Source organism: Sus scrofa, chromosome 12, assembly GCF_000003025.6.
Source record: "Sus scrofa isolate TJ Tabasco breed Duroc chromosome 12, Sscrofa11.1, whole genome shotgun sequence".
Taxonomy (NCBI): Eukaryota; Metazoa; Chordata; class Mammalia; order Artiodactyla; family Suidae; genus Sus; species Sus scrofa.
The window spans coordinates 53,957,781-53,984,659 of NC_010454.4; the positions used below are offsets into that span (position 1 = coordinate 53,957,781).

Here is a 26,879-nt window from a genome sequence, read left to right on the forward strand (position 1 = left end):
CCAAAGAGGTGCTTGCTGCATGTGTCTGTTCCGAGGATATGCTTCTCCCTCATTTGAACAAAGGCCCCTCTGTGCGGGCAGCTGCCCTGGCGTGGTCTCTGCTCTTTCACTCGACTGCCAATTTGCCGCAAGCTGGGAAGCCAGATGAGCACACGTCTTGTCTTGTGTGCAAAAGGTGGAGACAAAGCCCAAGAGACTGATCTACAAAAAGAGCATGGAACTCCCATCCATGGGCTTGGAACATCCATTCGGGCTGCTCCGAGGCCCTCTAGCGCTCTTCCCAGCTCCCAGAAGTGTTTTGAGTGACTGGGATAGCTGAGGAAATCAAAGACAATTTATGAAACACTGTCTCCATGGGCCAGGCCAGAGCATCTAGAGATAAATGTATGAGACACCGTCCTTGTCCTTAGCGGCTCGGGGTCTACCAGCCTGTTTAACTCCTTACTGACCCCAGCACGGCCCTACCCACCACATTCTCAACCCACGATTGGCACACTGGCCCCAAAGCCCACAACAAACTTGACCACACACCCATTTCACAGATTCATGACACCACGTTTGGTTATCAGTTAGCCATTAATAAATAATAAACTGCCTTCGCTGACCAGGTTCACCGTCGTTTTTTACAAAAATGTGCCTGTCTTCCAAGCGTCACGTAGCCTAACAGTAAGACGTTTGCCCAAGTTTTTTTGTTTGTTTGTTTTTGTTTTTTTGTCTTTTTTTAGGGCTGTACTCATGGCAGATGGAGGTTCCCAGGCTAGGGGTCCAATTGGAGCTGTAGCCACCAGCCCATGCCACAGCCACAGCAACGCCGGGTCCTTAACCCACTGAGGGAGGCCAGGGATCAAACCCGCAGCCTCATGGATGCTAGTTGGGTTTGTTAACCGCTGAGCCACGACGGGAACTCCCCACGCTGTTTTTTAAGGAACTCACAGTCAGCTGTAATCCAGATTGAGCTCAAAGTCATGAAGACAGATTACTGACCCTCCATCTGAGCATGTGCGAGGGTCCATTTGGTGACCGTCTGACATTAGATGCCCCCAAACCTCCACCCTCAGGACATGTTAATGGTGCCATTTTCAGAACATGTGTCCCCAAAAGAACCTGTAGCTTAGCTGCAGAGAATGAGGACGACCTGTTCTTAAGGCCATCGCCTGCCCCCACCGCATCTTTATCTCCTAAGTACCCTTGCTCCTCGCCTTCAACGAGTCGGGTCTGAGATTTGTTCTCCGGTCTCTTCCCTTAGCTGCCTCGTAAATAAACCCTTTCTTGCTGGAAACCTTGGTGTCTTAGCACTTGGCTTGCTTCGCGTTGGGCAAACGAGCCTGGTTCAGTAACTTTTGCACGGGGGACACAGAGATCTGCTCTGCCGGGTATATTATTAGAATTCACAGCTCATGTCAAAAAAGACGCCAAATGTCTGAAAGGTATACATGCCATACGGTGAAAGGCAAAGTGTCCTTCTTCCCAGAAGCCACAGTTTTAGAACATTGGAATGTGCCGCCCACATGTAAAAGTCAGATCTGGAGTTCTCTTGTGGCAGTGGGTTAAGGATCCGGCATTGTCACTGCAGTGGCTCGGGTCACTACTGTGGCATGGGTTCGATCCCTGGCCCAGGAACTTCTACATGCCAGGGGTGCACCCCCCCAAAAAAAAGTCATATTTAGCACAAAAATTTAGATACTCAGCTTTTACTTAAAAGGAATCACTAGAGCAACTGGAAGAACTTCCACGCAGCACCCATCAGGGGGCCTTGGTTGCCCCCCCCAAGGCCCCCATAGTCACCCCTCCTCCTGCGTCCACCATCAGCTTGTCTGTGGCATTGTTCACGCTCCCTGCCAGCCTTTTGGAGGCAGACAAGCGGGCACTCCACAAGCTATACAGATCTTCCTTAACTTAGAACGGGGTTACATCCCAATAAACCCATCGTGCGTTGAAAACATTCTAAGTCAAAAATGCTTGGGACACGACCACCCTACTGACGTCATCACAGCTCAGCCCCGCCCACCGTAAACGCGCTCAGAACTTCCGCGAACCCTCGTTTGGGCAAAACAGCCTAACGCAAAGCCTCTTTGATAATCAAGGGTTGACTCTTGTGTAATGGATTGAATACTACGCTAAAAGTGAAACCGCTGTCTGGGTGCAGCGTGGCCGCACGTCTCTCAACGGCAGAGGCTTGTGATCACGGGGCGGCTGGGCGCTGCCCTGCCCGGCATCGCCAGAGAGGACCACACTCACGGTACCGGCCAAGAAAAGATCAACACTTGAAGTCCAGTTTCTACAGAATGCACATCGCTTTCCCACCATGTCGAGTCGAAAAATCTTAAGTCAAACCATCCGAAGCCGGGGACTGACCCTGTGGCCCAGGTCCCAGGTCGCAGGGAGAATCACTCACAGACATGACAGACCGACCGGCGTTGGGGCTGTCCCGTGGTGTCATGTGAGTCATTCGGCAAATATTCCATCAACCTCTCTGCTTCTCCACAGCACCTGACGCATTGTATCGTGACTGTCAGGCACTTGTGCTAAGACAAGACAGGGTCCCTGTCCCCAAGCTGTCCCTCCCCAGGCGAGGGAGCAGAGTCAAGTCTGTCCCGCATGGTTGTTCGAGCAAATGGTACGGGAACCAGAGATGGTGCTGATGCTCAGATTTCTGCACATCCACTGCATTTTAATACAATTCTTAAAAAATGAGAAAAAAAAAAAAAGTACTGGGAAAGAGACAGCAGTCCAGTGGGGAGGGGGATCCAGACTCTGGGGTTAGGACGTTGTGCTATGCCATCACCCCTACTCCCCGCTGGGGATCTGTCTCAGGCTCCATCTTAGACTGTGGCTCTTTCTCTTTTTTTTGGTGCCACTGGCCAAGCAAATGGCACGTCCAAGCTCAGCTCCCAAGCCCCTGCCCTGTCCAGTTCCCCGAGTCGCGGCAAGGACGTGACATCGCAGGACAGAAACACTCCAGCCTCTGCCACCAGCTGGGAGGATTTCCAGCAGCTGGCACGGGCAGCACAGAAGGCAGCCAAGGGGTGAATCCCAACAACCCAAGAGAAGCAGCCCCCTCTGGGGTCACTGCCCTGTGGTCTCTGACCTCCCTTCCCCCCCCCCACCTGGGCCTGCCAGTCATTCCTTGTTTCATTTGCTCAATAGTTATTGAGCCTCATGTGTCCTACAGACTCCAGTGGGACAACCAGGTCTTCAGATGAAGATCGAGTAAGTGGATGGATTCACACAATGAATCTTTATTGAGCCCCTTCTCTATCTTAGACCCCTGTTCCGGGACCTGGGGGATGTGGCCATCATTTAAGGTAGACAAAACATCTGCTCTCATAAAGGGTGGAGGGGACAGACGATAAAAGCAATAATTAAGTTGTATATTAGATGCTAAGAGCTAAGAGGGGCTGTGAGGGTCCAGAGGTGGGGGTGTGTGTGCAATTTTAAATGGTGACATCTTCTGAAAAAGATGTCAAAAAAAGATGTCACTAAGGAGGTGACATCTGAGTAGAAGCCTGCCTGGGGAAGGGAGCAAGGGAAGAAGCCAGGTGTTATCTGCAGGAAACCTCCCCAACAAAGGGACAAGCCAGTCAAGAGCTGACGAGGGAGGTGCCAGAGGTTTTTCAAGGGACAGCACGGCTGGGGCACAGTCAGTGAGGGACAGTAGGAGGGGCTGGCAGACTGTCCTCCGTGGGTCTGTGCCCGCCTTGTGAGCTTCTGTCCCAGCTCATCTCTTCTCTTCCAGAAGGTTTGTATCATGAACATTCTTAGAACAGAGAGAGAGTCTTCTCCAAGGCCAAGGGCAGATTTTCTTGCAGACCCAGTGGAGCAGAGACAGCGGTTCCTTCCAGGGCAAAGGTGGCAGCTTTGCTTGCAGCTCATAGTGAGAAACAGCAGCTTTCCTAAGCTCAGGGCCCCTCGGCCATGTCATGCAGCCGTCACTTGGGACCCCCTCCGCACTGCTCCCCTGGGACTCGGGGGCAGGATGCTCAGGCCGCCGGCTGCCCCGAGAGCGATAAAGACCTTGGCCGCTGACTCTAGAGTCTCATATTTTCTGCCAGCATCCCCCAAACTGTGGCAGCCTAATTTGTTAGTGACAAGTAGGGTACAATCTTAGACCCGTCACAGCTCTTGCCAGGAGACGAGACCAGAGACAAAGAATGAATGAGTGAATGAATGAACTGGGATTCGGCGGGCGTTCTTCCTTCAACACAGAACATCAGCCACGGACAGTCCCCCGGCAGGTGCAAACACATGGCTGGTCACATGGGGTGAGGCAGGCCACAGTACCAGCCACGGGACCACAGAGGTGGCTCTACGGTACACAGCAGGAAGCAGAGGGGGCCCCGTCTGCGTGTGCAGAGATCGTGGCAAAGGCTTCCTGGCTGGAGGAAGGGCTGCACAGGGGAGGGTTTAGGGGGTCTGAAGAGGTCTGGCTCCAGGTCAGTGTTTCACCACGACAACCTCAGCTTCCGATGATCCCTGCCTGCCGCAGCCCCCTGCCCCCATTGCCGGCTCCTGGGCAGACTGTTCGGATAGAAAAAGCCACCAGGCAGCCCACCCATGGCCACCCCTTTGGGAAGAAAGACACGGAGTATCCCAGGATTACCCCTCTGTCCCCCTGCGGCCCCCCGCCCTCCACTCTGGCCCAGAGAGAAAGGACCTCCCCACCAGGGACCTGCCCCTCTCCTCCCAACGCTGCTGCCTCCTGCCCCCGGGGTGTCAGGACCAGACGTCATTTCCAGGACTGTGACTTTTTTTCTCTCCATGGAAAGTCTAAGACTTGCCAGATATCGCACCCAGTTCTCTGGTTTAGAGCATGGGATTAGCGGAGGCGAAAATGCAAAGCGTGGGGTTCTGAGGGCGCCCCCTCACCCCTCACCCCACGAGGCCCACTGGGCTTTCCAGACTCCCGAGGGCTCCGGCGAGGACCCTGCTCCCCAGAGGAGGACCAGGCAGGCCTGCTTCCCCGCTGTGTCCATCGCTGGCTGGGGAGGAAACACCTGGATGTGAGACAGCGTCTGGGGGAGGAGAGCATTGTTCCCAGGGCAGGGGGCGTGGAGGGACCTGCTGGGGCCTGAATACAGACCAGGAAGCCCCGGGGACCAGATGGCCAGGAGCCCGCCCAGCAGGGACGCCCACCATGTCGGCCAAGGAGGTGACAGAGGAGAGTGGCCGAGTAGCTGGGCAGGGAGCATTGGATGCTGGACGCCTGGGTTCCAAAGCTCTCTGTTGCTATGGCAACGTGTTGCTTAGAGTCTTTGCGCCTCAGTTTCCCTATCTATTTTTTTTTTTTTTTTGTCTTTTTAGGACCGCACCCATGGCATATGGAGGTTGCCAGGCTAGGGGTTGAATCGGAGCTGTAGCCACTGGTCTACACCACAGCAACGCCAGATCTGAGCCACATCTGCGACCTACACCACAGCTCACGGCAACGCGGGCTCCTCAACCCGCTGAGTGAGACCAGGGATGGAACCTGCGTCCTCATGGATGCTAGTCAGATGCGTTTCCGCTGAGCCACGACGGGACCTCCATCAGTGTCCCTTTCTTTCAAGAAGACCTGATAATCTCACCTCTTTCAAAGGATCACTATGAGGACGCAAAGAAAGGATCCTGGAAAGCCTCTCAGAGCCAAAGGAAGAAACAGGGCCTGCCGCTAAGTCCTCCACACGCTCCCCGGGGTAGCAGCCAAACTGAATCTCTAGCGGTTCCCTTTCCCAACCTCCACAACCGCTGCCCTAATCTGGGTTTGCGCACTTTGTCCCCCTCATTTGTCTCTGCACACAAGCCCTCCGTCCGCTCCAAAGGCCCAGGAGCCACTGTGCAGGGAACCTGCCCTGACCCTGCCTGAGGAGGTGAGTGGCCGTCTCCACCTGCACGCACCCCTCACCTTCCCCGGGCTCTGGCACCTGTTACTTTCTGTTAGTCACTCGGAGCTGTGTCTCAGCCCCACACCAGCCAGGCAGCTCTGGAGGAGGAAGACACGGCTTTGGTCAGACTCTGGTGCCGGCTGCACACACAGAGGATGCTTGGTGTGGGTGCGTGTAAGTGCATGCATGCATGTGTGTGCGTGTGGGCATGTGTGCGGAATGGCCAGACCCCGGAGAACAGAAGATGTCCCAGCGGTGTGTGCACGAGGACCCAGAAGATTCTCGCTGAGCCCTGCACCTTGCTGACCCACTCTGCAACCTTCGGCAAGTAAGCCTCGGTCTCCCGATCAATAAAACAGGCATTCGAACACAGCTCCAGCCCTCCTCCAACTGCCCATGAGAATCCAATGGGATAACGCATTTATCACTCTAAAGCTCCAGGTTTAATCAGTCCTGTTATGATCGGCCTTCACAGGATTCGGAGAAGAGAGGAGTGGGCTTCTCATGGGGTCCTAAAGCCTTTCTTCTTGTGAAAATGGGCTGAATAATCTCCACCGGGCAGAGTGGTCCCAGGAGCCACCACACCTGGGTAACCTTCTCAGAAAGGCTGGACGTGTGTTTGTGAGAACGAGAGATGCCTCGGCCGCCGACAGGCTCTGCTTCCCGCACCTCCCCTCCTGGCCCTTCCACCTGCTCTGCTCAGATCTGCCTCTCCCCGGAGACCCCACCCCAGCCCGCACCTACCTGGAATCAGCTGTCGCTGAGCTCCCCAAGTCCTGCCCGGGGAGGCCGCCAGCCCCAGACAACCCGCTGTCTCGGAGGAGCCCTGACGGGGGTCTGCAGCCTCCAGATCTGCAGAGAAAAGCCCAGTGTCACACAGGCCCGGCTCTGTCCCCTCCTCTTCCTTCCCGTTGCCCACGGCCCTCAAAGCTCCTCCCAGAACACATCCTGCTGTGAGGCTGCTTTCTAGAGAAGCATCTGTGGTCAGCCATGGTCATGGTCACTGGAGGTTCCTTATTCTGATAAGGTGGGAGGGTGGCACCTCCTAGGGTCCCCTTCTGTGCTGCCTGAGCAGCGATGCAGGAAGCCCTGACCTCTTTCTCAAGATCCAGACGCACCACACCCCCCACACACACCGACACTACCAGCCAGACAGCCCACAAGTTCCTCCGACTCGACGGGTATGGATTTAGCTCATCACTTCACCCTCTAAACCCACTTCTCTACTCGGCACCTCTGAATCAGAAACCTGGGTGTCATCCTTTACACCCCATTTCCTCTCACTCACTCACCTGCTCCATCTCAGTGGCACCAAGTCCTGTCCCTGCCTCACGATTTGTTCCCTTTTGGCCCATCCCCGCGGCTGTCATGAGATCACTTACGTCTCCCTCCTAAATGATTGCAACGGCCCGACGTCTCCCTGCCTCCACCTCACAGCCAAAGGTCTCTTTCTGATAGTGCAACACAAATCTGATCACATCACACCCTTGTGACAGACAACCTTCAATAGCTCCCTACTACCTTCAAGAGAAGGGCCAAATTCCATAGCATGACTGGCAGGACCCTTCTTGAGCTGGTCCTTCCTTGAGTCCCAAGCTCAGGCTTTATCCCCTGACACTGACGCCTCCCAGAGTCCTGAGTCCTAAGCGTCTTTTTTGCCTTTTTGCCTTTTCTAGGGCCGCTTCCCACAGCATATGGAGGTTCCCAGGCTAGGGGTCTGATCCGAGCTGTAGCCACTAGCCTACACCAGAGCCACAGCAACACGGGATCCGAGCCGCATCTGCAACCTATACCACAGCTCACGGCAGCGCCGGATCCTTAACCCATGGAGCAAGGCCAGGGATCGAACCGGCAACCTCGTGGTTCCTAGTCGGATTCGTTAACCACTGCGCCACGACAGGAACTCCAGTGACTGCTTTTTTTTTAATGATCCCGCCTGTCTCTCGACTCCAGGCTTTCACACGTGTAGTGGGATTGTCTTCCTCTCCCTTCCCCCGCCTCCCCTAGTCATCTTCCTTCAGAACAGAAGTGGGGGGAAACAGGTCAGAGAAGCAGGAGGAAAAATGGAGGGCCGGGGAAGCCAGGGGCGGGGTGTGTGTGGAGCGGACAGTGCCAAGGACATGATGGGCAACTGTGTCCAAGACCCCAGAGAGGACACAGATGCACACGAGCATCCGCTGACCTCGATAATCAGCAAAAGCAGTGCTGGGAGCAGATCACCTCCAAGGTGACATGCTTGCTAGTTTGCCATATCCTCTCTTTTCTCACTTTTATTTTTTTTAGCTTCGCCTGCAGCATGCAAATTCTCAGGCCAAGGATTGAACCCGCATCACAGCAGTGACAACGCCAGATCCTGAACCTGCTGAGCCACCAGAGAACTCCCATCGTTTTCTCACATTTTAAAGCCAAGCAACATTTGGGGGGAATCTCCAACACATTTCTAGGCCTTTGAAAAACTCACAGCAATGCTGTCATTTGATTTGGTCGAATGGGTTAATGGCTCTGAGCATGAACGCCTGGATTCATCTGTGCCTGAAACCCTAATGCCTAGGTCTACTTTTTGTTGTTCAACTACATAATCCAATACATGTCCCCTTCACTCCTTTTTTTTTTTTTTTTTTTTTTTGTCTTTTTGCTATTTCTTTGGGCCGCTCCCGCGGCATATGGAGGTTCCCAGGCTAGGGGTCGAATTGGAGCTGCAGCCCCTGGCCTACACCAGAGCCACAGCAACACGGGATCCGAGCCACGTCTGCAACCTACACCACAGCTCACGGCAACGCCGGATCCTTAACCCACTGAGCAAGGCAGGGACCGAACCCGCAACCTCATGGTTCCTAGTCGGATTTGTTAACCACTGCGCCACGACGGGAACTCTTTCACTCCTTTTTGATTAAGACTATTTGCACTGGGTTTCTGTCACTTGGATCTCTCCTTTGCAACCAAAGGAGAAGTCACCGCCCTTTCTCTGAAAGGGTTTGAATGGGTCTCTTCCCTTCATTCTGCAGAAGAGGTCATTTGCAAAAAAAAAAAAAAAAAAAAATCCAGAAATTTAAATCATTTGCTCTGTAGCTCAGCTGCCTTTCCATATCTACTTCTTTTCTGTCCCACTCATGCGACTGGACTCACATTTTATCTTGCATCTCTGTATTTGAGTTCTTAGGTCACGTGTCTGTCTCATCCCGCTGCCTTCTGCCAGTAGGTTCCGGGAAAGCAGAGGCTAGGTTTTAATTCATGATTCAGTCCATCAGGATAAGACATCCAATGGGATAAGAGAATGTTAAGAGATGGTTTAGCTTATTAAATAAAACAAATGGGTGGGTGGATGGATGGATGAGTGAGATGAGTAAGTCCAGGACAGGAAAGAGGACCAAGAAGTCAGCCCCTGCAGGTTCAGACCCAGCAGCAGCCAGGCAGTGTGGCCATCGCGGGCAGTCCTCCTCCTTATCAGCTCGGGCCTAACTGAAGCGGAAATCACAAGCTGATGTTGGCCTCTTGTGGCTGCACTGTCTCTCTTATCATCAGCTGCTGTCTCTGCAACTCCTGTGGGTGTGATAGCCGCAGAAGGGGCTGCTTGGGGACCATCGACGGCCCTGGAGCTGGGCCCTGCAAGGAGGAGCTGAGGCACCCTTATTTTGAGGGCACGCGGCTGACGGCCAGCCAGGGACAAAGAGAGTGAAGAGAGGAAGGACCGAAGCCCCACGCCTACATCACCGACGTGGGTGGCACTGCCCCTGTGATTGATCCCCCGACACCCTTTCCCTCCAGACACGCTTCTTAGGGTGTCATCTGGGCTTTCAAGCGAGGCTGCTGCCCAGTTTCTCATCTGCATCCATCTCCCAGGAACAGCCCTCTTCCCCCAAAGACCACAGGATCCCTCAGCATCCGTGAGAGAGTTCGGATTCCCGGTACTCACTGCTCTGGTCCCCAGATCACAGGGTCAGATAACGCACTCTAGAGAGATCAATGCCCAAGATACAGAAGTAGGGGCTCCTCATTTATTCTCAGCCAAGCAGGCGCCCCCTCGCGCCCACCCCAGCCCTCACACCCCCACCTCCCGCCTGCCCCCTCTGGGCACAGCTGTGATGACTTTTTTCCGCAGGTGCCTCTATCCCAGCCTGGGTGTTTGGAAGTCGGTTCAAGGAAGAGCCTGGGGCCACAAGATCACTTATCATTCCTGGAGATCAACTGCTTCTCTTCCACCCTCATTCCTCTTTCTAGTCATTTCTATTCAGAAAAAGACTTCTTACCCATTTTCCTATTACAAAGCGGCTGAGAGATTTACAAAAATTAAGCTTTTACATTTTTTTTTTTTCTTTTTGGCTGCACCTGAAGTTCCTGGGCCACGGACAGAACCCTCGCCAGAGCAGTAACCAAGCTACAGCAGTGGCAACGCTGGATCTTTAACTACTAGGCAACCGGGGAACTCCAATTAAGCTTTTATTTATTTATTTATTTATTTATTTACTTATCGGCTGTGCCCAAGGCCTGCAGAAGTTTCCGGGCCACCATCAAACCTGCCAGAGCAGCAACCAAGCCGCCGCAGTGATGTTGCTGGATCCTTAACTTGCTACACCACGAGGGAACTCCTTCAATTAAGCTTTTAATTTTTACACAAATTAAAACAAGTTCAATCCTGTAACTGGGGCTGGGGTCAGGACACTCTGGAGAGCCAGGGTGTTGGAGCAGGCCAGAACTATTTGCCTTGGATATAGGAACCCAGGGTCACCTGGGCCGTTGCTCAGCCCCACTTCCTGCCGGAGTTGTGTGGGACCAGTCAGCAGAAGATGCAAAATTCATCACCGCTTTGAGTTTTCTATGGAATTTACTCAGAAAATCCTAATAAGCAATGTAGATTCACTAAAGGTTACATTGAGAGGAGGGAAAAGACGTGGACATGACTCATCTCTTAATAAGCTATTTAAAAATCTCCCATGCATATTCCCGTGATCAAAATGTTCTCTTCCACACCAAGCCGTTGGACTGATAATTTTTTTTTTTTTCCTTTCTCTTTTCTCCCCAAGTGACCCCAGCTCACTACCCTCCTGGCTCCTCTCATCCAGATTTTTTCACAAACACATCAAAATCTTCTTTGAGGGCGTTCCCATTGTGGCTCAGTGGAAAAGAATCTGATGAGCATCCATGAGGACGCAGGTTTAATCCCTGGCTTCACTCAGGAGGTTAAGGATCCAGCGTTGCCGTGAGCTGTGGTGTAGGTTGCAGATGCAGCTTGGATCTGCCATTGCTATGGCTGTGGTGTGGGCCCATGGCTACAGCTCCGACTGGACCCCTAGCCTGGGAACTTCCATATGCCTCGAGTGCAACCCTAAAATGACCAAAAAAAAAAAAAAAAAAATCCTCTTTGAAATGTATTCAGAGCACTTCATCTCCATTCTAATCCTTGCCTCCCAGCTTTTATACCCCAAACTCATTAAGAACAACCAAAAGACAAACAGTTCTCTGGACACATTCTTAGAAAGCTTCAAGAGATAATAAGCCAGAAAATACCTGTTAGAGAAACACATTTTACTTTATACAATTGTTTCATAAGTTAGAACGATTATGGAGATGGGTAAAGGCTCATGTTACTGGCGGGTGGTGACCCGTGAGCCAGGAAACACCTCTTCCAGGCATTCATGGTAGGGCCACAGGGACCTGCGGGCCGAGACAGCCTGAACTCTGGCCTGTGCTGTCTCTCAATTCCACTCCAGGAAGACCAAGGCCATGGCAAGGCTGGCCCTCACCTGGTGGGCACCTCTGCTTCTAAGGAATTCCCTCCAGCCCTTACACCTTTGGCCCAGCAAAGCAGGGGCAGCAGAAAAACAACATGCTTTTAAACCAGTGGTTCATAAATTGTGGTTCCTGGCCCAGCAGCATCAGCAGCACCTGGGACCTTGTCAGCAACTAGCACTGTCTGTGGGTTTGGAAAAGGAGCCGCACACATGCCCAGAACTGTCCACCCTTTAGTTCCAGCAGTGTTGTCTTGTGGGGTGTGTGAGCACCCAGTATCCTGGCTAAATGGGTGACAGCTGTAGGAAGCAGATGTATACTTTTATCCACTCACCCAGCCTTTCAGCCACAGTTATTTTGGTGGGGAGAAGGAATTTTTATTTTTAATTTTTTTATTTGCTTTTTGCTGCGGCACCCGTGGCATATGGAAGTTCCCAGGCTAGGGGTCCAATCGGAGCTACAGCTGCCAGCCTACCCCACAGCCACAGCAACAGCAAATCCGAGGCACCTCTGCGACCTGCACAACTCACAACACAGGATCCTTTAACTCACTGAGCAAGGCCAGGGATCCACCCCGCGTCATCATGGATACTAGTCAGGTTCCTTACCACTGAACCACAAGAGGAACTCCAAAATGTTGTTTTTGTCTTTTTGCTATTTCTTTGGGCCGATCCTGTGGCATATGGAGGTTCCCAGGCCAGGGGTTGAATCGGAGCTGTAGCCCGCGGCCTACGCCAGAGCCACAGCAACGCGGGATCCGAGCCGCGTCTGCAACCTACACCACAGCTCACGGCAACGCCGGATCATTAACCCACGGAGCAAGGGCAGGGACCGAACCCGCAACCTCATGGTTCCTAGTCTGATTCGTTAACCACTGCGCCACGAGGGAAACTCCCAAAATGCTGTTTTTTTAAAACTCTATCCACATTTTTTTTTTAAATTAGCATTGGAAAAACTACTCAAGCAAATACATCTTCACTGTGAAAACAAACATTTTATAGGAGCGTCTAGAATAAAAAAGAGCTTCATCCTCTCCCTTCCCAGTTTCCTTTCCCTCCGCACCCGGTGATCACCACGCCACGGCTTGGGGTGACTTTTTTACAAATTTGCCTTTGACTTGTGTTATTTCTTGGAGATCATTACCCACCCTTCAACCACGCTCTTCTTTTAAATTTAAATGTCCGTATTTTCTGCACTAGTAACGCGGGGATTAAGACGGGAAAGACACCGAGAACACCTGCCCCTTCCTCCTGCACAAGCCGTGCTGCACGTTGGTGAGGAAACCTTCGCAGCCCTTTGCAGGTGCACCTGTCCCCCCGCCCCCGCCCCGCCTCCAAACTCCCCGAGACCCTCGGGCCGCCTTGGGACGGGGTCAGGGGCCGAAAGAACTTGGAGTTGCCGTGGGGTCTGGGCTCCTCTTACTCCCTCGCTTCTCAGGGCAGCCCGGAGACCCTCCTCCCCTCCCGGCACCCCCCTCGCCGCTCCCCTTACCTTGCTAACACGCAGCTTCCCCCCGGGCAGGTCTGCAAGTTTCCCAGAAAGCGGAGGAGAAGCTGGAGGCTCTGGTCGACATCAACTCTCTCCCCACCACGCTCCCTGTTTCCGTCCCACAGAGGAATTCACACTCAGAAGGAGATCAGTCGAAAACTCTAAGACCCCCAACCCTTTACTACCGGGGCAAATTGCCGGGCCGCGCACATGCGCGCACACGCCCGCAGGAGCCACACCCCCAAAGGGCGCCGTCCGGCCCCGCTCGGGTCCGCGCGGCCCCTGCGGATCCTCCTCGCTGGGGCGCAGTGTCCCCATCTGCAACGCAGGGATGGGAGAGGGTGTTTGCAAAGCCCTCAGCAGCTTCCTCCAGATTCTTCCCCGGACACTCCTGGCTCTGGCCTCGGGGATCTGCCGCTGGTTTTGCTCAGGGAAGCCCCTTTTCTTGGGGGTGGGGGATGGGGGTGGGGCGGGGTCGGTGGGGCTGCTCCGCCCCTCTCCCTCCCCGCCCCCCCACGTCCCAAGCTGCAGAGGTCTCCGGGGACCCCCTTGGGTCAGCTCTTGGGCATGAAGCTCCATTCATTCATTCATTCGCGGAGGGCTTCCTTCCTGACTCCCCCTCTCTCCAGCAGTGACTGCACAGCCTTGCCAGGAGCCCCGGGCCCCCAGCTTCCCTCTCCTCCTCCATCCCCACCTCCGGAATTCCGTCAAAACGAAGCCATCCCTCCCAGACCTGCGTGAACCTCACTTTTCTGGGCCTCAGTTTCCCCACAACACACGGGAGGGGCTTGAGGGAGCAGCGAAGCTTGGTGGTTAAGAGCGGAGACTCTGGGGTCCAGCTGAGTCCTGGCTTCTCCTTCTCACTGTCTCTGTGACCTCGGGCAAGTTCTTTAGCTTCTCTGTCTCAGTTTCCCCATCTGTAAAATGGAGCACAATAGTACCTACCTCTTGCTGAGACAGCTTGGGAGCTGACACCTTTTACTGCAGTGCTTGCATCTGGGGGAAAAAAACAAACGTCTCCTCCAGCAACAGATACAAAGAAACTATAAGGGACTAAAAATAACTGCACACATGCCCAGGAGGGGCCGACTGTGAACAAGATACAAAAAGGTGAAAACCCAGAGTTCCCTTGTGGCTCAGGGGTTCAGAACCTGACTAGTATTCATGAGGATGTAGGTTCCATCCCTGGCCTCGCTCAGTGGGTGAAAGGATCTGACCCCTAGCCTGGGAACTTCCTTCCATAGGCTGCAATTTCCGACTGCCACTTCTGAGGTGCCAGCAGAAAAAGCAGGGTACTGCTTGCACCATCCCTAAGGGGGAAGGCAGACCACCCCTAAGGGGGTGGGCAGACCACCTGAGCCACCCCTGCAGCCGGACTCACCAATCCTTCACCCCACTTAAGGAACCAGCTCACCCCCCCAACCCCCCACTCCGGGGCCAGTGAGCAAGGGCACCTGTTACTTGTTTTGGCTCCCCCATGCTGTACTGGCAGGAGCCCCAGTAAAGCCCTGCCTGATTTCCTCCTCTGGCCTCTCATCATTTTCTATTGACTTTTTCTAAGAACCCTGGTAGGTAACGATGGGGCCGTTGGGAGGCACGCGTGAGCTAACACAAGCACCTGTAGCGTGTGGACAGGGCTGGACCCATGTCCCGTGTTTGCTAATATCTCAGTCTGTGCTACCTTGACGCTCAGCGGAGATTCCCTGGTCAGGCTGCAGTGACTCAGAGGCCCAGCCCTCCAGCTCTAAATTCCTGAGATTCCCCAGGAGGGTCCTGTTTCTTCCCACTCATCCTATGCGTAGACGGTCCCACACACGTGACTGCGGGGACCACGCCTCCCTCTCTGGGGACCACGCTCTCAGAATTGCCCCAATGCCTGTGTGGAACCCCGATGTGATGGTTTAAGGAGGTGGGACCTTTGGGAGGTAACTGGGCTTAGATGAGGTCATGAGGGTGGAGCCCCTGAGATGGGATTTGGAAACTTTTAAGAAGAGGAAGAGAGCACTCACCAGACACTGAACCTGTCAGCCCCTTGACCCTGGACTTCCCAGCCTCCAGCCTTATCAGAAGTGAAAGTCTGTTACTTAAACCACCGGCTCTTTGTTGTAGCCACCCAAGCAGATGGAGATCCTGGGAGCTGTGGTCTGAACCAGGACACAGGTGCGCTTGCTGCATGGACAGAAGTGCACAGATGGGGACAGCCTGCCACCTGCCTGTCTTTGCCCCAGAGGGATGGGGAGGGCACTCTTTCCCAGGAGACCCAGTTTTCTTTACCCTGATTGTACTGGTAGGGTTGGGGGAGGAAGTAAAGGGATTTAGAGACTTGGGGAAAAGGAGGGCGAGGCTTCTCCCGCAAGAAAATTGAGAAACCCGCTTCCCAGGGGCAGCTGCTAACACCCCAGGGCTGGAGGTGCGGTGGGTGTGACAGTGGGGGCAGCGAAGTCTGCAGCCCCAGGCTGGGACGAAGCAGGTCAGGCCCACACACATCTCCTGGGTAGGTGAAGCTGCAGGGGCTGGAAACCACTCCGACTGGTGCCTCTGCCTCGAGCAGTCTTCAGAGGCTCTGAGCGTTCCCTGCCCCAGGGGGAAGCCGTCCCTCTGGAGGAGGCTCGACTTTGATGTCAGGGACCCAGTGAGAGGTGGAAGGATGGTACTAGACCAGCATGTTCATCAGGCTCAGGCCCCAGAGGAAGCTCCAAGCTGCCAGAGTAGAACAAATGGATACACTGGACTTCATTCAACCTAAGACCATCTGCTCTGCAAAAGGCACTGTGAAGGGAGTGGAAACGCAAGCCGCAGACGGGGAGGAAATATTTGCAAAACGCATATCTGAGAAAGGACTAGTATGGAAAATATATACAGACCCTTAAAACTCAACAGTAAGAAAATAACCCAATTCAAACATGGGCGAAAGATCTGAACAGATACCTCACCAAAGAAAATATGCATATATGGCAAAGGAGCACATGCAAAGATGGTCAACATCGCTGTCTTTAGGGAACTGCACATTTAAACAACCAGACGTCACCACGCACCCTTAGAATGGTTAAAATCTAAAACACTGACAACACCAAATGCTACAAGGACTGGGAGCTACAGGAATTCTCAGTCATTGCTGGTGAGAACAGAGACGCGCATGGCCACTTAGGAAGACAGTTGGGCATTAAAATAAAAAAAAAAAAAAAACAGAAACAGAAAAACCCATTTACACTTGCGCCATGTGATCAAGCAACTCCGCTTCTAGGTATTTATCCAAACGAGGTGAAAACTTATGTATGTCCTAATAAAACCAGCTCACGAATGTTTATGGCAGCTTTAGTCCTAATTGCTCAAAAATTGGTATCACCTAAGATGTTCTTCAGTAGGTGAATGAATAAATAAACTGTGGGAGTTCCCGATGTGGCTCAGCAGGTTAAGGACCCAATGCTGTCTCGGTGAGCATGCAGGTTTGATCTTTGGCCTGGCTCAGTGGGTTAGGGTGTTGCCATAAGCGCAGCACAGGTCACAGGTGCGGCTTGATATTGCAGTGACTGTGGCAAAGGCCCCAGTGCCACTCTGATTCAACCCCTGTCCCGGGAACTTCCATAGGCCACAGCTGTGACCGGAAAAAACCAAAACCCAAAAAACTGTGGTACGTCAATAAAGTGAAAGAGTCAGCAACAAAAAGAAAGAGCTATGAAGTCACAAAGACATGGAGAAAGCTTCGATGCATAGTACTAAGTGAAGGAAGGCAAGCTAAAAAAGCTACACACTGTATGGTTCCAACCATGTGATTTTCTGGAAAATTTGTAGCTATGGAGACGACAAAAAGATGCCTTGTTGCCAGGCTAATTAAGGAAACAATGGTTTCAATTTCTTTATATTAGCCTGTTTGGGAAATTCATTTCTTTTGTCAGACTGGCAAATTGTATTTTTGAGCAATTTCTCTGTTTTATCCAAATTGCCAAATTTCTTGGTGAATCTATAATATTCATTTATTATCTTTCAGTGTGTGTAGGAGCTGTAGAGGTGTCCCCTTTTATACTCATGATATTGATCATTTGTTCTCTCATCAGTCTCGCTAGGGGCTTATCAATTAGTGTGTTTGTTTTCTAATTCATAGATTTCTGCTATTACACTTATTTTCCTCCTCCTTTCTTTTTTTTTTTTTTTTTTTGTCTTTTTATCTTTTCTAGGGCCACTCCTGTAGCATGTGGAGGTTCCCAGGCTAGAGGTCTAATCGGAGTTGTAGCTGCCGGCCTACGCCAGAGCCACAGCAACGCAGGATCCAAGCCGAGTCTGCAACCTACACCACAGCTCACGGCAACGCCAGATCCTTAACCCACTGAGCAAGGCCAGGGATCGAACCCACAACCTCATGGTTCCTAGTCGGTTTCGTTAACCACTGAGCCATGATGAGAACTCCTCTCTGGCTTTTTGACATGTAAATGTAAACAGCATTATTAGCTTTTGCTTTATTTTAAGACATGCTTTTTCTATGACAATAAATTTTCTCCTAAGCATTGCTTTAGCAACCTGTGAGTTTCAATAACATATCTTCATTAGGAACTAGTTCAATGTATTTTCTAGTTTCCACTTTTCTTTTTTGACTTCTAGGTTATTTATAGATGCAGTGCTTAGTTTCCAAGCAGTCGGGATTTTCTAAAAATATTTTCCATATTGATAGTTTCATTTCATTGTAGTCAGCACACTTTCATTGTACTCAGTTTATTTCAATCATTTGAAATTTGATATTCCATTCACACTTGAAAACAATGTGAATTCTATTGTCTGGGGGCAGAGTGTTGTTTCTGTGAGATCAGATGTGTTGTGTTGCCAGATCTCCATCTCTCTACTGCTTTTGTATGTCTTCTATCTGCTACTGAGAGAGCTGTGCTGTGGTTGTGGGGATGTGAATTCTGTCAATGTTTGCTTTATGGTTTATGTTATTGGGTGCATACAGATTTATGATGATGGTGTCTTTTTGTTGGATTGACTCCTTGATTTTTATGAACTGTCCCTCTTTAGCTTCTGTAATGCTTCTTGCATTAAAATTTTGTCCGATATTAGTGTAACGTCACCATCTTTTCGGGAGGAATCTGCCTGGTGTTGTCTTTCCATCCTTTTGTTTTAAGTGTATCTCTTGGAGTTCCTGTCATGGCTCAGCGGAAACGAATCTGACTGGCATCCATGAGGATGCAGGTTCGATCCCTGGCCTCACTCAGTGGGTTAAGGATCCGGCATTGCTGTGAGGCTGTGGTGTAGGTCACAGAAGCAGCTCAGATCCCATGCTGCTGTGGCTGCGGTGCAGGCTGGCGGCTACAGCTCGGATTCAACTCCTAGCCTGGGAACCTCCATATGCTGCAGGTGTGGCCCTAAAAAGACATACATACATACATACATACATGGTGTATCTCTTGTGAGCAGTGTATAATTTTTTAAAAATCACTGGATAGTTCTATGTATAGAATCCTAGGTTGACAGTTTTTTCCCCAGCACTTTAAAGACGCCATTTCAGAGTTCCCACTGTGACTCAGTGGGTTAAGAACCTGACTAGTTTTCATGAGGTTTGACCTCTCGTTCAGTGGGTTAAGGATCCTGCATAGACGCAAGCTGTGGCATAGGTTGCAGATTTGGCTCAGATCCCACATTGCTGTGGCTGTGGCCTAGGCCAGCAGCTGAAGCTCTGGTTCCATCCCTAGCCTGGGAACGTCTATATGCCACAGGTGTGGCCTTAAAAACAAAACAGAATAGAATAGATGTCATTTTATTGTCTTCTGGTGGTCACTGTTTCTGTTGAGAAGGGAGCTCTCAGTGTATTTGTTGATCCTTTGAAAACAAAATAAATTTTTTTCCTCTGGCCATCTTTAAGATTTTCTAATGACCCCCAACCCCCAGAAATTTAACAATGAAGTGTGTGTGTGTGTGTGTGTGTGTGTGTGTGTGTGTGTGTGTTTAAACTAAACTCCAGGCTTTATTGGGATTTCACAGGTTTTCTGTTAGGAACCTCTTCGGCTCAGGATCCCACATTGCACTTAGTTTTCAGGTTTCCTTGGTTGCCTTCATTCATTAACTTTTCAGGCCTTTCTTCCTCTTCCCGTCCTGGCTGTCTAAAGGAGCACTGGTCAGATTACCCTGCAGAATGTCCCACAATCTGGGTTTGTCTGGTATTTTCCTCATGATTAGTTTCGGGTTACAGGGTTTTTTTTTCCATTTTTCAAAAATGTAATTGACACAGAGTTGATTTGCCATGTTGTATTAATTTGTGCTGTACAGGAAAGTGATACAGTTACACACAGACACACACAGATTCTTTCCTTTTCCGAGCCGTTTCCCACATAGGTTATGACAGAATATGGAGCGGAGCTCCCTGTGCTGTACAGCAGGTCCCCGTCATCCATTCCGTATACGATAGGGTACAACTGCCATCCCCACCTCCCACTGCATCTCTCCTCCCACCTTTCCCCTTGGAGAACCACAAGTCCGTGAGTCTGTTTCTGTTTTGGAAATAAGTTCACTTGTGTCGTTTTTAAGGATTCCACATATAAGAGATACCATACGATATTCGTCTGTCTCTGACTTACTTCACTTAGTACGATCATCCCCAGGTCCATCCATGTTGCTGCACGTGGCATTATTTCACTCTTTTTTGTGGCTGAGTAATATTCAATTGTATGTATCAAATTTTTATTTATTCCTCCTTCCATAAATATTTAGGTTGCTTCTCTGTCTTGACTATTTTTTTTTTTTTTGGTCTCTTTTTTTTTTTGCCATTTCTAGGGCCGCTCCTGCAGCCTATGGAGGTTCCCAGGCTAGGGGTCGAATCAGAGCTATAGCTGCCGGCCTACACCAGAGCCACAGCAATGCGGGATCCGAGCTGTGTCTGTGATCTACATCACAGCTCACAGCAACGCCGGATCCTTAACCCACGGAGCAAGGCCAGGGATCAAACTCGCAACCTCATGGTTCCTTGTCGGATTCATTAACCACTGAGCCACAACGGGAACTCCCTGTCTTGACTATTGTAAATAGTGTTGCAGTGAACCCTGGGGTGCATGTATCTTTTCAAATTATTATTATTAGCGTTGCTGTCTTTTGGCTTTTTAGGGTCACACCCACAGCATATGGAGGTTCCCAGGCTAGGAGCTGAATCAGAGCTACAGCTGCCGGCCTACCCCACAGCCACAGCAACACTAGATCCTTAACCCACTGAGCGAGGCCAGGGATTGAACTTGCAACCTCATAGTTCCTAGTCGGATTTGTTTCTGCTGCGCCACAATGGGAACTCCTATCTTTTCAAATTATAATTTTCTCCAGATAGATGCCCAGGAGTGAGATTGCTGGATCATATATGGTAGTGCTATTTTTAGTTTTTTTGTGGAATCTCCACGCTGTTTTTCCATAGGGGTTGTACCAATTTACATTCCCACCAACAGTGCCGGAGGGTCCCTTTCCTCCACACCCTCTCCAGCGTTTTATTTGTAGACTTTTCGGCGATGGCCATTCTGATCAGAGTGAGGTGATACCTCGTTGTAGTTTTGATTTGCATCCCTCTAATAACCAGAGATGTTGGGCATCTTTCCACGTACTCTTCAGCCATCCCTAGTTCTCCTTTAGGGGAGGGTTATGGGGTCTTGGAAAGAACATCAGAGGGAAGCTCTCTTCTCCTGTGGGTTTGTTTCTATTCTGTGTGAGATTTACTGATTTATCAACTTATGGGCTGCTGACCTTCACCAACTTTCACCAACTGAATGTTGGGGGCAGAGAGACGGTGCCCATTCCAGGTCCAGGCCCTAGGTGGCATCACATGTCTCTGCTTACCCCTCTTGAGCTAACACGCTGGCCCAAGGTGCCTGAGGGACCCAGAGGGCAGACCTGAACCCAACCTGCAGCTCAGAGCCACGGCCCTCTGAGCTCCACCTAAATCGATGTCCTACAGATGCACGAGCAAGAATGAAATGATCATATTTTCGTCCATCGAGTGTTCGGTGTGCTTTTCTATTTGCATCAGCTGGCCGATACAGAGTACAACCTCTCACGGGTCCCTCTTCCTCCATCTCCAGCAGTTCTGCCGGGACCCGGGTGCCCGCCTACTCCTCCCAGATGACAGGGGTCCTCCTCCATCCCTCCACCTTCTTTTCCCTCCCTCCCCGTGAGCCAAGTCTAGAAATAGCGCCCCCCGAGGGCCAGCACTGAGCACACTTCCGTTCCTCTGGGCAGCGTGATGAGATCTATACGGAATATCTCAGCAGAAAAATGTTTTCTGTAGAGAGGAGAATTACAAGAAGATAAACAAAGCAATCCCCCGAGAAATCTTTCCGCTCTGCGGGAACCGACATATGTGATCTATGCAATTAGCAGGCCCTTCAATCCAAGACAAATCAAGTTTTATTTGACAATAACGTTAAATTCCATTTTGGGTCCTAGGATGACCTTACCACACACACAAAAACGTTGAGGTATATTGCAAACCCCTCCCTGGGGCCTGGAGTGGCACAGGGTGGGAACTGGCACGGTCCGCGTCTCTCGAGTCCTGAGTACGCTGCGCTGGGCACCACGGGCTCCTAAAGCCCAGACCCTTTGAAGCAGATGGAGCCAGAGCAGGAGGGGAGGGGCGGGGAGGTCTGTGCGGGATACAACTGTCTGCTTCTCTGGTTACCTCCCCCCACTCCTAGTCCAAATCCCTGCCCCAAGCCCTGCCCTCTCCCTACCACCCTAGTCCGCGTGTGCGTGTGCGGCCGGCTTCTCCAACCACTGCAACCTGGGAGTTTTAAATCTTCGGCGCTCATGTTCCATCACCCGTTTTCCCCATCAGACCCCAAGCTCCTCGAGGACAGCTCTGCATCCTCCATCCTCTGCGAACCGACCCAGGGGCCATGGCACCAGTGAACTGTGGGGCTGGAGGACTGTGCCCGTGATGTGCGCCAGCCCAAGGAGTGAGATGGGAGTGGGAGGCACAGGGGCCAACCTGGGAGAGGAGGAGGGGGCGGCTGGGCCACCCTCCTCTTACTCTGATCAAGGCACTTCCTCCTTCAAAGGTAGAACTGCGCGCCCCTCACCCCCTCAGTCTGGGTCCTGCCTCATCAGTGAATTGGAAGGAGGGAATGACAGCATCACGGGGGCAGGGCATCCTTTTAGCCTCCCGCCACACGAGGGAGTCGACGCCCAGAGGGTGAGGCCGCACCTGCTACCAGCCGGCCACTGGGCCAGGCGCTTTGCAGACGACATCACCCCAACCCTTTAAGGCGGCCTTATTCCCCCCATCTTAGTGCCCAGGTAGGGGAGCCTCGAAGGAGCCAATTCACCTCCTTCTGCTCATTTCGCTAGAAGGTAACTGAGCCACCACTGAACCTAAGCTTGTCCTGTCTCCCAAGGCTCTCGATCCAGGAAGCATCTGTTCCAAGTGCTGGCACAGCCAGGTCAAGTGTTAGTGCTGTTTCACAGAAGACCCAGGGAACTTGACAGAGAGAAGGGGTGTGTGTGGGGGGGGGTGAGGTGGGGGCGGGGATGGCACCAACGTCAGAAAAGTCGCATCCATGTTCCACTGCTTGAACCCCCAGACACAGAGGATCCCCAAGTCTCTGACAAAGTAACGGGGGGGCCTGGCCCAGGGCTGGGAGGGGAGGCCTACACCACACCCCAGAGCACCAGCGCCTCAGATCTTCCTTCCAGAAAGGATCCTGGACCCCACTGGAGGCCAGGGCCTTGAGGTCAGCTCACCCATCCCTCTCTCCGCTGCCGTGAGGAAGCTGAGGCCGTGGGGCCAGGCCCTCTCCCTAATGCCTGCTTCTCGCCCAAACAGAGCCCTGAGGCCCCAGCAGCCCCCGCTCTTGCTGCTGCAGGGCCCACAGCGGGACCCTGACCCAGTACACGGCCCCTCTGTTCTCCACAGGGAGCACGACCCTCTCAGCCGCCAGTCTTCTGGGGAGGGGGCTCCGAGGAGGCTGCCCCCCGGCTCCCTGTCCAGGCTGGTGCAGGGTGGTGGCTAGGGCAGAGCTCCGCTGAAAGTCATGATGGGCAGGCAGAGCAGGGAGCAGAGGTCGGGCGCGGCCGGCGCCGGCGGGTAGGAGGGCCTCTGGGGTGGGGGGCAGAGGCTGCTCTTCTCAGGCTTGTAGCAGGGCGAGACCTCGCACCTGGGGGGGGGCGCGGCGGTGTCAGGCCAGGCTGCCCCTCCCTCCAGCTCCTTCCAGGCCCCCCCATCTCTCCAGCTCCTTCCGAATCCCCCCCAGCTCTCTCCAGGCCCCCCCATCCCTCCAGCTCTCCCAGGCTGGGTCTCCCTTTCCTACCTGATGACACTCTGCAGGATCTTCCTCTCGTCCTGGTCCAGACACACGGCAAAGGGGCAGCTGTTAGAGCCGATGATCTGCACCTTGTCCACTTTGATCTGCGAGGTGCTGATCTGGAAGCAAGGCCCAGGTCAGCCCTGGAGCCCTGGCCCCAGAGCCGGGCCAGATCTTGGCGGCTTCTTCCCTCAGAACCACCCAGCTGGGGCCAGGGCGTGGGGCTGGCGTGGGGCTGCCAGCGCTCAGGGCCCGCAGGCGCCCAGGGGCCTCCTCTCTGACCTTTCCTGGGTCTGGAAGGAGCCAGTGTCTCGGGAGGAGAAACCACATCGGGACAGCCCCGGGTTCCCTGACACGGAGCCCGCTGGACCTTGGACTTGGGGCTCCCCTGCGTCCACCACGGACCCTTCCCACAGGTCTAAGGGGGCTCCTCCTCCCTGAACCCCAACAGTGCGCACCCCTACCCCACCCTCCCCTGCCTCCCCTCCCACTGGCCAGGCCCAGCACAGCCGCCTGACACCCCCACACGCACACACACACACCCCAAGTTTCCCCAGCAGGTGGCGAGGAGGAGAGGGATGCCCTTACCTGGTTAAAGCCCTTCTTGGATTTAGGGGTCTGTCTTTTCACCACTTCTGTCAGGTTTAGCGTCAGGGCCTCTGTGCTGGAGTCTGAAGGGCAGGGCGGCTCAGGCCAGGGTCAGGACCCGCCGGCAGGGCGCGCCACCTGCCAACCCCCGGCCACCCCCGGCAGCCCCGGGCCCGCCGCGCCCTCACCTAGCTCCTCCTGCTGCCGGCAGGCCTTGCTGAGGTTGACAGAGGTGCAGAGCTTTTCCATGTTGCTCCAGCGACTCCGGCCGCTGATGGCCCCCTGGACAGGCAGCAACACCAGACCCTCTCAGCCACAGGCCCCGGGGGCCCGCTGTCTTCTCCGCGAACTCCCCCCGGGCCCTGCAGAGACCTCCCTGGCTCCAGAGAGGGGCGCGGGTCCGGGTGTGGTTCGCGGGTCAATCTTGTGACCAGGGTGAAGGGGACGATGGCTGGGAGCCCCGCCAGGGGGTACCGGGAGGCTCTTTGGAGCCCCGACGGGGGAAGAGACAGGCCCGACGGCAGGGGGTCCGGGGCAGAGCCAGGCCACAGCCCCCCTCTTTGGGTCCTTGTCTACAGGTCCCTTTCAGCCGGGGCCTCCACATTGCCAGACCTACACGCATGTCTCAGGCCTCAGCTTACTGGCCTCCAGGAGAATTTCATGCTGTCCACGCCTCCTCTCCAGGGCTCCAGGTTTGCTCAGCGCCAGGCTGGCTCGGGCTCGCTTTGCGCCTCTGCCCTCATCCCGGGAGGCAGGTCTCAGCCCGTCCCCTGGGGCCTCTGCTCTCTCAGGCCCACTTTCTCCCCCGGGGAACCTCGCTCAGGCCCTTCTTCCCTGACCACCCACAGCCCTGTCCTCACACTTGACCTTGGAGCCAGGCCCACGCGCCCCTGCCTGCTCTGACTCCTGCCTCCGGCTCAAGGGCGCCTCGAACCCCGCCTCTGTGTCTCCCTCCCGCTGGGACTGGGCTGCTTCTGAGGAAGGGGTCCCGCCAGGGGCAGACGGCAGGAATCCCCTGGGTTGGGCTCTCCTTTTCTTTCTTTTTTCAGCAGTTTTACTGACGTATAGCTGATTTACCATGTTGTGTAAATTTCTGCTGCACAGCAAAGGGATTCGGTTAGTGTGTATATATTCTTTTCCGTTATGGTTGAGCACAGGTTAAATTAATGAAGAGTTCCCTGCCCTCTACAGTAGAACCTTGTTGTTTATGGCATATATATAATATAATATATATATAGCATATATATAATATGGCATTATACACACACACACACAGATATATGATAGTATGCCTCTGCTAAGCCCAAATTCCCAATTCTTCCCTTCCCTAAACCCCCTGACAACTACGACTCTGTTCTCTTATGTATGTGCGTCAGTTTCTGTTTCATAGATAAGTTCACTTGTGTTATGTTTTTGCGAATGACACGAGTGGCAGGGCTTAGGGGCGATTTGATCCCTGGTCTCGATCATACAAGTGATATCGTGTTGTGTTTGTCTTTCTCTTTCTGATGTATTTTCTTAGTATGATAATTTCTAGGAGTTCCCTGGTGGCCTACTGGTAAACGATTTGGCGTGTCACGCTATGGCTCAGGTTCAGTCCCTGGCCCGGAAACTTCTACATGCTCTGGACGTGACAAAAAAAGGGGGGGGGTAAGTTCTAGGCCCTTCCCTGTTGCTGCAAATGGCATTATTTCCTTCTTTCTTATGGCTGAGTGATATTATTATCTTTTCAAATTAGAGTTTTATCCGGATAGATGCCCAGGAGAGTGAACGGTGGATCACACCGTAATTCTGTATTTAGTTTTCTTAGGAATCTCCTTTCCTTTTCCCAAAGTGCTTGCAGCAACTTACATTCCCTCCAACAGGGTAGGAGGGTTTCCTTTTCTCCACACTCTCTCCAGCACTGGTTATTTGTAGACTTTTTCATGATGGGGCCTTTCCTTTTCTTTTTCTTTGCTTTTGTTTTCTGGTCTATTTAGGGCCACGCCCGTGACACATGGAGCTTCCCAGGCTAGGGGTCTAATGGGAGCTCCAGCTGCCGGTCTACACCACAGCCACAGCAACGAGGGATCTGAGCCACATCTGTGACCCATACCACAGCTCACGACAACGCTGGATCCTTAACCCGCTGAGCGAGGCCAGGGATCCAATCCGCGTCCTCGTGGATACTAGTCGAGTTCAGCTCTTCCCAAGGAAGGCTTCTAACTTCCCTAACTGGCTCTGAGCCGCAACGGGAACCCCTCCTTTTCTAACCCGCCCCTGAGCCCCGCTGCTCATGTCATTGGCACAGAGCTCCCAGTTCTCTCCACCCGGTGGAGGCTGCCCACGCTTCTCTCCTGGACAAGCCCAGGAGCCTGCAACTTGGCCTTCCTACACCCCTGGGCACCCCTCCAATATTCTACACAGAGCTACCACCGGGAGTTTCCAGGCCTCAAAGCTGACCATGTCACACATATCCCCAGCCCGACCCCAAACAGAAGTCCCTTTGTAGGAGACCCACTGCTCCCTCCTGGGAGGTAGGTCAGTGGGAACCAGGCCCCAGCACTTCATGGAAAGGCTGAGTACATTCAGGAGCAGGGAGACACCGGAGCTGGGGGGTGGGGGTGTGCCGGGAGGGGAGGCTTTGGAGGCAGAGGGGGAGGGGAAGGTCCGCTGCCTCCCCTTCCCCTCCTCTCAGCACCCCCAAGAGCCTGGGGAGCCCACAGAGCCTCCCAGGCTGGCGGGGGCGGCATGGGGGGCAGCTCTCGAGGGGCTGGGCAGCAGCAGTCTCACCTTGCTGTAAATTATCTGTAGTGTTAGAGGGACGGCCTCCCGGTCACCATCGATGCCCAGCCGCTTGCTGCCAGGACCTGTGTCACACACAGACAGACAGACCCTTTGCTCCTTCTCCCTTGCAGTGTCCTCACAGACCCTGGCTCTGCCTCCTTGCCCCCTTCTTGTCCCTCCTGCCCCACCT

General features: G+C 53.1%; 2 protein-coding genes across 4 annotated transcripts in view; both read right to left on the bottom strand.

Annotated features, from left to right (window-relative positions):
• The window catches only part of PIK3R6 (phosphoinositide-3-kinase regulatory subunit 6), a 60,090-nt gene extending 46,782 nt beyond the window's left edge, over positions 1-13,308 (bottom strand). The window contains exons 1-2 of one of the 3 annotated variants that reach the window (XM_021067869.1): positions 13,080-13,308; positions 6,606-6,713 (exon numbers count right to left, since the gene is read on the bottom strand). The gene's annotated coding sequence lies outside the window, so the exon portion shown is untranslated. Of the gene's footprint in view, positions 1-6,605; positions 6,814-7,153; positions 7,173-13,079 lie in introns of those variants that run through there. The other 2 variants (XM_021067870.1, XM_021067867.1) reach the window with 2 other exon arrangements.
• The window catches only part of PIK3R5 (phosphoinositide-3-kinase regulatory subunit 5), a gene marked incomplete at its 5' end in the record, with an annotated part of 67,722 nt that continues 62,268 nt past the window's right edge, over positions 21,426-26,879 (bottom strand). Inside the window, 5 exon segments of the mRNA NM_213851.1 lie at positions 21,426-23,188; positions 23,342-23,454; positions 23,924-24,006; positions 24,112-24,205; positions 26,696-26,772. Of these exon segments, the coding sequence (NP_999016.1) occupies positions 23,041-23,188; positions 23,342-23,454; positions 23,924-24,006; positions 24,112-24,205; positions 26,696-26,772 (515 nt within the window). The 3' untranslated portion in view covers positions 21,426-23,040.